This window comes from Pinus tabuliformis, chromosome 5_1 (assembly GCF_031772625.1).
Source record: "Pinus tabuliformis cultivar Carrire ecotype Pingquan chromosome 5_1, CPIR1, whole genome shotgun sequence".
Classification (NCBI taxonomy): Eukaryota; Viridiplantae; Streptophyta; class Pinopsida; order Pinales; family Pinaceae; genus Pinus; species Pinus tabuliformis.
The window spans coordinates 116,031,395-116,045,109 of NC_142305.1; the positions used below are offsets into that span (position 1 = coordinate 116,031,395).

A 13,715-nucleotide genomic window follows, 5' to 3' on the forward strand; every position below is an offset into this window, starting at 1 on the left:
CATGTTGTTCACCCACCTCCAAAATAAACACATCCAGCAAATCACATAAAGTTTTTGCATCTTTGATTTGATGAGATGCATCAACAGATTTGATAAACATAATCCCCTTGGGACAACTAACCAAGAAGTTTACAAGGGTTCTCCCCTTTTGGTCAGTCCAACCATCTGACATAACAGTGCATCCTGTTTGTGCCCATGATGCCCTAAAATCCTCCAATATTTGGGTGCAGTCACGCTTTTCATTTTGAAGAATCCGGCCTCTGAAATCATGATAAGAAGGGATTTTGTACCCCAGGCCAACACTGGCAATAGCATCAACAGTAGGTTGGAAAAATGGATTATTCCTTACAATGCTGAAAGGAATATCACTCCAGAGGAGAAATTTTGCCATCAACCTGTCAGCTTGTTCTTTATCAGTTCTTTTTAGCATTGAACCGATAGATGGTTGTGAACCAGGTGTGGCTCGAGGAATAAAAAATGATGATGCAGCGACCGGATTGACTGATGCTGCAGTAGAACCAGTGCCACTTGGCCCACTTCCTTCAGCTGACTTTTTTAGTTGCCTTTTTAGTTCTTCTTTGGCCTCTCTAGTGTGCTCTAATTCTTCCAATGCTCTCATGGCTTTTTGGATAAGTTCAGGATTTGTATTTATATAGGGCCCCACATCATGTCCAGGGATTTGTGCAAGGTGAAACTTCAACCTGTACACCCCTCCGCGTATCTCCTTTCCACACAACTTGCAATTCAAGTTTTGTCTATCATTCGGAGCTTTAGGTTCACCATATTCCCAGAAAGGATCCAATTTCCTTGGCATGTTTGTTTCTGAACTTTGAATTTGCAAACGTATGGAAAAATAAGGATTAGAAAATAGGAATTTAGGATTACAATTTAGCATTTACAAAATTACAAGTTACAAATTTCCAGAATCCAAAGTTCCAAACCCAAGTTACCCAACCAAATGGCAAATGCCAAAAACAATGAAAAAACATAAACAATGTTTAAAAAAAATGAAAAAAAAAAAAAAGGTTCCCATAGTCATACCAAGTTACCCATCCCAAATCAATGAAAAAATACAAAAAATTCTTTAAAAACAATGAAAACAAAAGGAAAATGGTGCCCATATGAAGTTTCCCAATGAAAAACATAGAAAAACAATGTTTTTAAACAAGGAAAACAAAAAAAAATTAATCCACATATCGTTTCTATGGAGAAATCGGTGGTCTGCTATTGAATTTGTCCTCTAAGCACTTAGATTTGGTCACAAACCCTCTTCAGCTGCTCTCCAACACCTCCTCCTCCTTCCGCGCACGCCCATTGTCCAAATGACAAACTAAAAACCCAAAAACGCATTATAAATCACGTTGCCCGGCAACCCCGCGCTTTTTTCGGAAAAAAGCGCGTTTTTTTTTCGGAAAAAATTGGCAAAAAAAAATAGCCGATTTTTCGTATAAAAAGCGTGATTAAATCGGCGCGGGGAAAAAAGCGCGCTTTTTTCAAAAAATCGCAATTTAATCGCGCTTTTCACAACACTGGTTAGAACGATGATAATACTTTGAGGATGAATTGTCTTAATGTTATATTATAGAACCTAGGATATTAATGTAATTATTAAAAGGTGTATTATGTAAAAAAAGAGCTTTACAATAAGGGTCATCATGTGGCCCATAAATTCTAGTGCTACTCACCATTCTAATCATTGTATCATTCATATTTTGTACATTTATATATTATTAACTAATCAAGTATTGAAAAGTTGAATGTAATTGAGATTTTATGCTTTAAGATTCTTATTTTCAATATTGGAAAAGAATTAGAATTTATATCCTTTGTAGAGAAGAATGAGATGAGAAACAAGGTGATGCTTATGCATGTTATGCATGTAAGAAAATTGCCCGTCTATAACTTATCACCTATATTTAGGTTTTTGCAATATTAAGCATTCTCATGTTAAATAAAACATCTAGTGTCCTTGATTGCGAGAAACAATAATGTTATGTTCTATTATTTTTCAATAAGTTATGAATTACTATAACAAGCATTACTTGATGTTTTATGTGCTTAATTACATGTTGTTTTTCATTGATCACTTTTGTGTATAGGTCTTTGGACAAGGTGAGGTGCTTTTCTACTGATGTTGTCCATGAACGAGATGAATACAAAACTTGCGTAAGATGCCTGTAGTTGAGTCTTGATAAGCTTTATCATTTCAATTCTGTACTCATCAGAAACTCTTTACTAACAAGATTTTTGGTTATAATATAGGTTGAAAAGCTCGAGTTAGAGCTTGAAAAGCAGACGCAAGCACTTCAACAACTTAACCTGAAATTTGAGAATGAGAATACTTTTCTTCTACGTGTGAGTTCTTTTAGCCAACTGGTTTCCTTCTGTATTATGTGACTTTCAAAGATGGAATTACTTTCCTATTATTACCCTCATTGAATGGAAATCAATGCAATCTTTTCCTTTCATTTCCAACAATCTAGTTTTTGGCTGGGGTCATGGTTGAAACTTCTAAATAGAAATATCTACTCTAGCTTACCTTGCTTGATTTTATAATAAATGTTAATGATTTATCCCCTAAAAGTATATATGTCCTTTCTTTGTTGATTTGGGTTTGGTGTTGGTAACTGCTAGAAAGTTAAATAATAGATAAATTAAAAAAAGGTGATGTTGTCTAGAGACTTAACCCATTATCATAGAATGAAACATATCTTTTAGTTATCTATTGAGGATTTGTCATATGCTAAATAGACAATACTTACGTTGTCCCTTGATGTAATGAAAAAACATGGTGTTGATTGGCTGATAATCATAAAATAAAAATTAGTTACAACGTCCAGTTTATCAATACTGACACTGGGTTTGATTACCGATGAATCTTATTTCCAAGTGTTTTTCACAAAAAGCCTTCTAACCAAGATACTATGTTAACTAAATGATTGCTAATCGATCAGTTATAGAGAAGACCCAAATATACCAATTTTAGATATAGAAAAATGTTTTCTGTCTATTTCAGGGTCTATTTTATTTAAATGTGACAAGATGTCTTCCATGTTAAGTAGTGCATTCTCATGATAATAGTGACTTGGAAGTGAGGTGTAACAGTGACAGTGATAATAGTGACTTGGAAATGATGTATAACAATGACCTTGATAACATACTTGATGACAGTGATAATAGTGTTGTGTAACAGTGACAATGATAATAGTGACTTGGAAATGATGTGTAACAGTGACAATGATAATAGTGACTGGGAAATAATGTGTAACAGTGGTCTTGATAACATACTTAACGACAACGATAACATACTCGTGATGGAAGTGACGTTGTTGTATGGCAGAGATATCTATATATAAGACATGACAATGATCTTGATATGGCAGACTTGGCAGTGACCCTTTGGTGTATGGCAGTGACCCTCTGATCTATGACTTGTCTTTATGATGATGATATGACAATGATGGTAGAACCTCTATGACAGTGACAGTGCTGTATATTGTGCTCTTATGACATTATGATATGGAAGCCGGTGCTTGCCTCTCTAATATTCATGTCTGCTGATGTAATTGGCAAAGAATGATTTTTGTGTCATACTTATTGTACATTGTATCTCAACTGAACATTTGATGAATATCTAAGAAGAAGACCCTAGTTGGGTTTCCCCTGGTCTCTAACCTAAATCCTGGTGTCTTTATTATGCATGTTTTTTTTCTGCTGTTCTTTACTATTGCATTGCATTATTGATGTTATTGTTCTCTCTATATAATTGTTAGTGATGAAATGATGTTATGGGGTGAATGTTATATGTAAATATTGAATAAGTTTGAAAAATGCAATTATCTACAACAAAGGACAATCTAGCCCTAAAAATTAACAAGACTTATTGGGATTCGTGAAGGGAGATTGTATAGACTTGTGGGTCTACTGGCTCAAGCTTTAGTGCATGATGAAATTGATCCATGTGAACTATGGTATAGGAGATATGGTCAACTTCATTACAGAGCATTGCTTGAGTGAAGTCAAATAGTTCAGGAACCCCTGAATTGTCGATAGATTACAAAGGTGTATGCAAAGTCCATGCACTTGGAAAGAATAAGCCATTTCCAAGTAGTGACGATAGAGCTAAAGAAGTTTTGGATTTGATTCACTCTGATGTGTGTGGGCTTATGCCTGTAAGATCACCTGGTGGTTCACTATACTATGTGAAAGTGTCAGGCTCTAATAACGCATGTGCACCTCTGCTAATGCATGAGAGGGTGTGGCAGTCGAGAGACAAGGTAGAAGGTAGGGTTTCAAATGGCACGGGGACATACTAATGGACACACAATGCTACGAGTGTGAATAAGGAGGAATGGTTTTGTGGAGACAATAGTGGAGTGCAAAGCAAAGAAATGGTTGAGCAGATATCAGACCGGATAGGCAGGCGCAGAGTTGACTGGCGAGATAGGGATGGTTTTAAGACGTTTGTTGGATTCTTGAGGAAGAGTAGAATCAACTGGTAGGATAGAGAAATGCCTAAATTGACACTGTCTAGCACAAGGTTACTTGGGAGCGAGAGCGGGAGTGGGGAGCGACATTTTCAAAAGCTCCCAATTTGGAAGCGAATCGGGAGCGAATTTTTATATAATATATATTTTTATATATTTTGATGCATATATGTCAACAAAAGCATGTAGAATGATGAATTAGATCTAAAAAGCATAAAAACATGTATTGAAACATATAACATTAATCATCTAGAAGCTATAATCCTCATCAACCATGTCCACAAGTTAGTAACATACAACATATCGAGTCCCATGTTCATCAATCTTAAAGTTTCAAGCTTTCAAAATTTGATATATAACATTTATCATCATTGATCACTAAAGTTGTAACTTGTACTTGTAACCATTGCCATTACCAAGTAACAAAACGATAGCAAAGAATATCTAACATGAAATGCAATGTTTCAACTTTCAACTTTCAACTTTCACGAAGCATCATATTCATAATTCATTACCAATGAGTTATAATTTCCAACTTCAAACTTAAATTGTCATATATTGTTTATAAAAAATATCATAATGAATATGAAAGAGTCGACAGTTATAAAAACTACTGGAAACTAGAAAAGACAAGTAAATATATTATCTATTGCTAATGGTTGGAAGTTGGGCCTCTTTTTGACATGAGAAATGTCTAATTTCTGAGAAAGCGTGTCAAATGATGAATAAATAATAAAAAGCATAAAAACATGGATTAAACCATATAACATCAATCATCTACTAGCTACAATCTTCATAAACCATAGGTCCACAAGTTACATTTATATAGCATTTAATGGTGCACATAACCAAAATAGCATCGAGTGCAATCCATCTCTCAACCGAAAATACATCAACAAACAAGCTCTAGATGGCCTCTATCATCCAAAAAAATCATGCTACAACAAATACCTACATATCATCAAAATCATTGCCTATCTTGGGATCTTTGTCATTAATATCAGTGTTGCGAAATCGCGATATTATCGTGAGAATATCGGAAAATTGCGATTTTTTGAGTTTGGCGATATTATTGCCTGATTTTTACGTTATCTTTTTTCGCAAAAAATTGTGAAAAAATCACGATTTTTTGGGAAAAAATCTTGATAAAAAATAGTGTTTTTTTTTTGGCCGACTTTTTGATGAGGAGGAGCAGCAGGAGGAGTAGGTGACACAACCTACCCAGGCTATCCCTGTCACCAATAGAGGACATGGTCTACCTTCTGTAGCTCCTAGTTCTTCAGCTTCTAGAGCACAGTAGAGTCCACTGCCAACAACACGGGCATCTATATCTAGAGGGAAAGCTATTGCATTTTCTCGCAAGAGGGGTAGAGGAAATCAATGGTATTAGTTATTTGGTTCATTTCATTGTATATGACATTATGACTCATGATATGAGATACATTATTATATTTTTTGTTGATATTTTGAGGTTGAGTCGGGGCTCAGGAGTCAGGATTGACTATTCAAGACATGATTCATTGTTATGTGTGATGTAGCACTAGAAATGGTATTACACATCTTATATATTAGTTCTTTTATCATATTTATGTGTCAATGTATTTATTTTATGTTGTAGATGCTTTAGATATTAAAAAAATTGAAAAAAAATGAATATTTTTGTATTTTATGATTTTTTACGATTTTTTCCCGATTTTTTTCCTCGCCGATATTATCCCGATAACGATTACTGCAACATTGATTAATATCACCCTCTAAGCATTAACATAAGATAGAAAAAATGTAGCATGTCAAGTCAAGATTTTGTTTGAGTGATGGGTACATTTTTAGTAGCGTCATGATAGAGGTGTTCGACAACCAATGTCACTAACATCAAGGTACATAGAGGGATTGGTGCTCTTGATGGGTTCCATACCCTAGTACATGAAAAAATCCAATGGAAATATTGTAATCCCCCCAATCCTGAAATCCTGCAAAACTGATAACTCTGCTGGATTTTGAGTGAGATCTAAAATTCTATTTTCTCCATATGAAATCGAATGAGGTCGGAACCACTCTCAAACATCCTGAGTGATTTCATGGTAATGTTAAAAATTTAAGTACAAGAATGAAAATGAAAGATAAAAGAAAATGTTATATTACCATGAATTGCATGTCAATACTAGGGCCATAGGCTTGATCATTAGGCTGCCCCAGTGAAAAGTTTTCTTTGAAAAGAAATTGTGTTTGGAACGTGTTTGCATAAAAAAAATTGCAAAAAAAGCTAGGGAGCGGAAATTTTTTAGGGAGCGCGCTCCCAGGGTCGCTCCTGATCCGCTCTTGAAGGAAGCATGCTTCAGTAGTGGGTTTGGGGGGGCCGCTACCCCGCAAACATGGTCTAGCACACTATGTGTGCTGTACGTAAAGTCCTTCAACCATCTGAGAATGCTTTGCGACCACAGTGGGAGATTAAGAAATTTGGGAGGCAGAGCGTAGGAAGAGAAACGCCTAAACTGAGGACCTGTTGCTCTGATGCCATGTCAGGCTAAGGAATCCCAAATTAGACTGCCCAATCTGTATTTCCATTAATCAGATCATCATTATATACATCAGAGTTGTGGCTTTTGGGATTCCAATTCCAAGGTCTGTTCAAATTACTCTGTTTACTCTATTTACATATTTACATATTTCACCCAATCCCTAAGGATTGGGTGTCTAACTCTGTCTGTGAAACATTTAATAAATGTCCTAAAACAACAGAGTAGAGTAATTGCTTAAAACAGCCCTGCAATTGACCACTCTTGGCATTCAATGCATGAAATACATGGAGACTTCCATAGTACATTGGCATTCAAAGAACAGTTTGAAATGTATGTCATCTACAGCTAGTCATAGTTTGAAGGTGACAAAGCCCTTTTGGAGGATAATTCCTCACCTATAAGGGCCCCACGTTTTTAGGGTTTTTTCAAGCACAAGCTTTAAGTAATTAACCATTTTCTTTCAAAAAAATGTTTGTTTTGTTTTGGTGGAGAAACTGTGTGCTGGATGTCTCCAGCAGAGTGCCCAATACATTCCCACTGGCAGGTCTTGGATAGATTGAAGATTCATATGAGTTTCCTGGATGACCTGGATCCTGATCTATATTAGATCTGGGGACCAATATTTCCAGCATGCTAGATTGGCAGATCCAGTAACATACGAAGCTGCATTTCGAAAAAACCATAATTATTGATCAGGTGGCATTATAAGAAGTGAGACAGTATAAATTTAGCATGATTTGTATTCCATGAAATTAATGATGCACTAAACTGATTGAACACACCACATATAAAGAGTTTATAATGACCTTGCACCATTGTTCGGTGAAACATTAGATAGGTTAGATTGTAGTGAATTTGATTTTTCTGTCATAGTGTTTATTTTCACTTTTTGATGATACAGGAAATTGCAGAAAGGAAAGCAACAGCAGATAGGCTTCTTACAGAGCTAGGCATGTCCAAGGTTTGGAGTCTGGACCATGTAGCTTTTGTACTCAACAATGAGTTTTATTTGGATGCAAAATGTGGCATGTATCCCTTTTCATTTTCGTGAATATTATAGTTGTTTGTCCTCTTATTCCTAACCAGTGTAGCGAAAATGCTATAATATTTTCCTAACAATGCTTCAATTTGATTTTTCTCATTTGCTGGCAGCTTCCTATTACTATAAAAACGTCTGCTGACCTGGTGTCTGTAGGCTGTTCTCTTGTTACTGACAAATAAAAAAATGTTTGTTTTGCAAGAGTGATACAAACCCTCTTTTAACATTATAGGTGTTGCAACTGAAGCTTATTCTTAGCTCCCAACATCTTGCAATCTTTCATCTTCATGTATTGACTTGTTTCCGAATAATTCTTTCTATTCCTTTTGGAAGAAAGCTTGATTATTCACATTTAGTGCCAATCTGTGTCACTTCCTTCTTATCTTTATGTTTAGTTTGGGCACATTGGACAGGTCATGGCTATTTTCAAATGGTTGACGAGTATGTGATTGAACTCTGAAATAGAAAACTAATTTTTAATTATTTAGTGTTGTGAGAACACGACATAGAGGTTGAATATTGGCCATCATGATTTAACATGACTACCTAAGACTCTAGAATGGTCGATGAACAGGACTCAAATTCTATTGAGGTAAATATCTAAGCACTATAAGTTGCAGGTCAAGATATTGAAGACATATGGGAACCCACTTTTAATGATGATGAAATATTGGCAAATGACAAGAGAACAATAGATAACAAAAACCTGTTGCATATCATAAGAAGTAGGTATAAAATTTATTCCAGCTGAATCTCAATACTTGAGTTATTTATAATTTAAATATTGATGACAACTTTTAGTATAACAATAGAAAACTATATCATTTCAGGCACCAAAAGATTCTACTAAAAGCATCTTGACTACAAGGTGGACTTCATCTGACTATGGTTTTGATGGATTACTATGCTCAACAATGTTTTGTATTACAAATTCTTCTATGAATTCAGTATTCTTCTGGCTAGCGTTGTATATATCTGTGCACAAAATCCAGGCTTGCTAAGAGTAGATTACCAATGACAAGCGCTCTAACTGTGGCAAAACAGACTATGAAGCACCTGTTTAAGAAAGTTCCTCTTTGGAACAGTTAAACCTGTAGGCAAGAACAGATCTGTGTGTGTAGACTTGTATTTGTAGTAAGTAGTAAATGTATTATTGATAAAAATTAATTGGTGGTTACAATTCTTCGTGGCGGTGTGCCTATGTAGGCATTGACTGGCCACGAAGATAGAAGGTCACATCTTTTGACCCATGTCTCTTCACAATTAATGGAACATTAATTAATTTATTATTGTTAATATTTGTTATTTTAATATTTATTTATTAATTGATGTTTATGAATATTTTTATTCATAACATTGCCACCCCCTTTAGAGATGCTTTGTCCTCAAAGCACAACTAGAAGGATTTCCTTTAGTTCAACACTGTTGCGATGGAATGGCATCCTTTCATTGACTGGTGCAATCTTCACGAGTAATTGTACCTTCCTTGGAGCTGGGAGTGTTAACACCATTTAATTTATAATGTCATCCTTGCCAGTTAAACTCCATGAATTGTTCTTCAAGGTTTGTAGTATAGCTCCCTAGTTGTATTAACCATTCTGCACCTAGAACTACATCCATTTCTTTGAGTGGTAGGGCAAATAGATCTGTTTGTAGCTCCAGTTCTTGTATTTGGATTGAAACTTTATGACATTCTCCTATTTCCTTGAATTTTTTTCTAGTAGCGACAAACATGGTCAGGTCCTTGATTGGGCATATACAAAGATCAAGTTGTTTAGCAAGATCAATGTTTATACAATTGTGAGTACTACCAGAATCTATAAGTATATTGACATTTCTGCCTTTTATGAGTCCCTTGAGCTTTAGGGTTTTAGGACATAGTCTCCTCCTCATGTTTTTTGATGGTGTAGTAAGCTTAATGTTCCTTCTTGGAAATTGGCTCTTCTTTCGAAGATGTGGTGGAATGTATTTTGCAGTTGCTTGTTGTTCTTGATCTCCGAAAGAGTTACTATTTTCATCAAGGTTTTTCCAGTCACATGAGATTGCAGCTAATGATGGTTCCTCAAAATTTGAATCTTCACTGTGTGTGACAACGATTCCTTCATCATGTTCTTGTACTTCAATTTGCTTCCCATCTACTATTTTATAGTAGCATAGGGATGCGTCTTCACATTTATGGCCCAACGTCTAGTTTTCTCCACATTTGTGACAATTATTTTTCTTTTTTATCCTTTTTTCTGGGTCATTACCTAACGTGTTTGATTCCTTCTCGACTTCATAATGTTGAAATTTCTAAGTCTGACACATTAGAAATCCCTACTGCATTATCTGGTTTATTATCTCCTACTTTTTCTTTCCATTAACAAGTTATTTATAAATATAAATACCGAAAGAAACACAAATGTAGCCTCAACACATATATAGATCAACAACTGAAATAATTGAGACAAACACACAAGGGACACCGTTATTTTTGGACAATTGTCCCTGGAAAAACCCAATGCGGGAAAACTGGTGCAACAAATATGAGGGTTTTATTATTATGCAGTTTTTGAATACAACTAGGGTACTAGAAATGGCTCACCCAACAGAGAATGCCCTCGGCAGAAGTACCTCTCATCGGAGACAAATATTCTGGATGATCAGTCACTGGATGATTGATCCCACAACCACTACAACAGCTCCTTAGCTGGACATCGAAAGCTGCTCCAAGCTTCTCCATTGCTCTGCGTCACTCTGCTAGGGATTGCGTCACCCTTCCCAACACCAGTCTGCCCCACGAAAATCACTCGGCGCTGCCTCTTGGCTCCGTGTCAGCTTTGTTAGCCTCTGCGCAGCTACTGAAGCCTCTGTGTCAACCCCTTGGCTCTCTATGTCGGCTCTCAAACCCTCTGCGTCACCCACGCTAGCCTCTTCAGCCTCTGCGTAGCTCCTAGCTGCCTCTGCGTCAACCTCTCCAAGCTTTGCGCTGTCTCTCCGGCACTATCTTTGCCTCTCTGCTATGTATTCTCGGCCTTGTGTCGAACTGCCCCTCGCTACAAGAGATCACTAGCTCGATTCTCTCAGCAAAACCCCGCTCCAGAAAATCGAACTGACTGATCAATTTGGTGTGTTTCCAACTGAACCTCAAGCCTGCTCTTATACTTTTCCTATTGTGTCTTCAACGACTGAGATTAAGTCCCTAATCAACGGCTAAGATTAGATTTGGCTTGATCCATGTCATTTAGAACATTCTCACCCAGTGTTATGTTAATACTCATTAATATTTTAATTTTCCTAAGTTTAGACTTAGGAACCCCATTAAAAATATTAATTGTTTTAATATCTCTCCAACCGGGTGGAACTTCCCCAAATCATTTCTGGGTCTTGGAGATCTTGTGTGCCTTAGCCTCTCCACCAATTTTCATGGCTAGAGCACATCCGATGCTACCACAAATCAACACATAAATATATAGTTTCTTGTTAAGGCATCTGTGTCCTAATGTCCATTTGTCTCCACAATACCTACATTTGTTAGTTTCTTTTTTTCTCGAGTGTTGTTGTTGGTCTTCATCGTCCCTGAATGATGACATTTTGAGCTTATGCTTTCTCTCAATAATTATCGCTGCATGTTGTTAGGATATTCCGACACATAGGAAATAGTTAAGTACAACTTGGTCTAGTATAGAGTTAGGTATAGAGTTAGGTAAAGTGTGTTTCGTTACCTTGTACATTTTGTAACTTACAATCCGACGGTCACGATATGTAGTGATCCGATGGTTCATTCTCTCCTCGGTATTACCGACACTTGATCCGTGGCTTAACACCCGATTGGTCCATGATTTCTATTTAAAGCGCATGGAGGGTCTTTTGTAGGGTAATCCGTCTATGAGAGAAGCATATGTAAATTTTCATTCTTTTATTAATAAATTGCCTGAAGTGGCCGCGTTGGCTCAGGCCGTGGACTGTTTCCGTCTTTGAGGGTTTTAACCACGTCAAAAGTACTGGTGTATTGATCTGTGATTTGTTTGTGAGCGGTGTCCTTTGGTGTTCTGTCTGAGGAACTTACCCTGTAAATTCCTACATGGTATCGGAGCTATTTGAGGGCCACGTCCGTTGGTGATCCAAATCTGAAGCCGGTAGAACTGCATCCGACTGCCGTTTCCTAGATCTACTGTTTCTGACTGCTTTCAGGCCGAGAGGACTGCTCTGTTGTGTTCGGAGCATCTGTTCCAGTGAGGAACCCCTTTCGTTTCACGCGAAAAGGTTTCCGGTAGCCCTAGCTGCGTCATTTTTAAGATCTGGAGGTATACAGTGTTTATTTGCAGTTTACAGTTATTTTGTCTCTGTTTATTTCGGTTTTCCGTTTATTTAGCCTTTTTTTATTACCGGATCTATACCTTTCATTTCTGCGTATGCTCTTTGCCCTGCGACTCTGTGCGATCTGGGCAAATCAGAAACAGAAAGGAAGAATTTTTCTCATGCGTATGCTCTTTTCCGCTGCGCCTTAGTGTGATCTCGGAAAATCAGAAACATTGAGGAAAATATTTAGCTTGCGGCTAAAGCTAACTTTGAGCCGCAAGGTTCATTTTTTAAAATATCTAGTTTCTGGCTAAACCTAACTTCGAGCCGCAAGGTTCGTTTTTTTTGTATGTCTGTGTTGGGTTTTGTGTTTTTTGTTTTGTAGGGAAAAAGAGCTTTCTCAAAGCAAGCACGCAACCCAAAGCATCAATCCCCCCTCTCTCTCTCTTTCTCTCTCAAATTTTTTGTATAGCTCACTTGGTGCAAAGCTAATTTATGAGAGTAGAGGTTTTGGGTTCAAGTCTCCATTTTTTTGCGGGCGGATTTTTTCATTTCCGCACATTCCCGCACTTCGTCGGCGACTTCATCAATTTTTTTTCAAAAAGCCATAACTTCTTCATCCGGAAGCTGTTTTCAGAACCGTTTTTTTTGAAACGGCCTAATTTTTCAAGATCTTTCCATTGGTACACTTAGTTTCAACATCTACAGCTTCAGTTTCTGTTAAAAATGGAAAGTCCATGTCAAGTCATTCTTGATAGCACTAACTACTTCCAATGGTGGTCCTATATTGTGGATTTACTTAGAAGTAAAGGTCTTTACAGAATAGCCACAGGCCAAGAGACCAAACCGAAAGATGAAGATAAGGCAGCTAAATGGTAAAATAGGCAAGACCAAGCACGTGGGTTGATAGGGATGTCTATTTCTCCAGATCTTAGATTCCATATTGTAGAACTTGATACTCCTGATGAAGCATTGCAACAAATTACTAAAGTCTTTGGAATTGAAAATGAACTTAAAGCCCATCAACTTGAAAATGAATTGCTTACATTGGACCCCAATAATTTTTCTTGCATTGAAGATTTTTTGTCCAAGTTCAAGACCCTTAGACTTCTCTTGGAAGGTGTTAAGGTTAAGAAAGAAGATAGTAGCCTTATCTACTCCATTCTTACTAAGTTGGGACCAGCCTATTCTGTGTTTGTTTCCACCTTCCATTCTACAAGAGAAGCCTTCATTTCTCAAGGACAAACCTACAAGTCCCCTTCCTTTGATTCCTTTTGTGATTCTTTAATAAGAGAACAAGAAAAACTCTTACACCTTGGTCTTCTTCATCTTGGAAACTCTTCTAAGAAAGCATTAGCCGCCCAGCAGCAACCAAATCCAAAGAATCCT

At 36.8% G+C, this 13,715-nt stretch overlaps 1 protein-coding gene across 3 annotated transcripts in view; it reads left to right on the forward strand.

The window, feature by feature from the left end:
* The window catches only part of LOC149163695 (uncharacterized), a 411,291-nt gene that overhangs the window by 263,217 nt on the left and 134,359 nt on the right, over positions 1–13,715 (forward strand). For all 3 annotated transcript variants that reach the window (XM_089431820.1, XM_089431821.1, XM_089431822.1), the window contains exons 13-15: positions 2,100–2,166; positions 2,263–2,355; positions 7,908–7,967. In XM_089431820.1, coding sequence (XP_089287946.1) covers positions 2,100–2,166; positions 2,263–2,355; positions 7,908–7,967 — 220 coding nt within the window. The remainder of the gene's footprint in view (positions 1–2,099; positions 2,167–2,262; positions 2,356–7,907; positions 7,968–13,715) is intronic.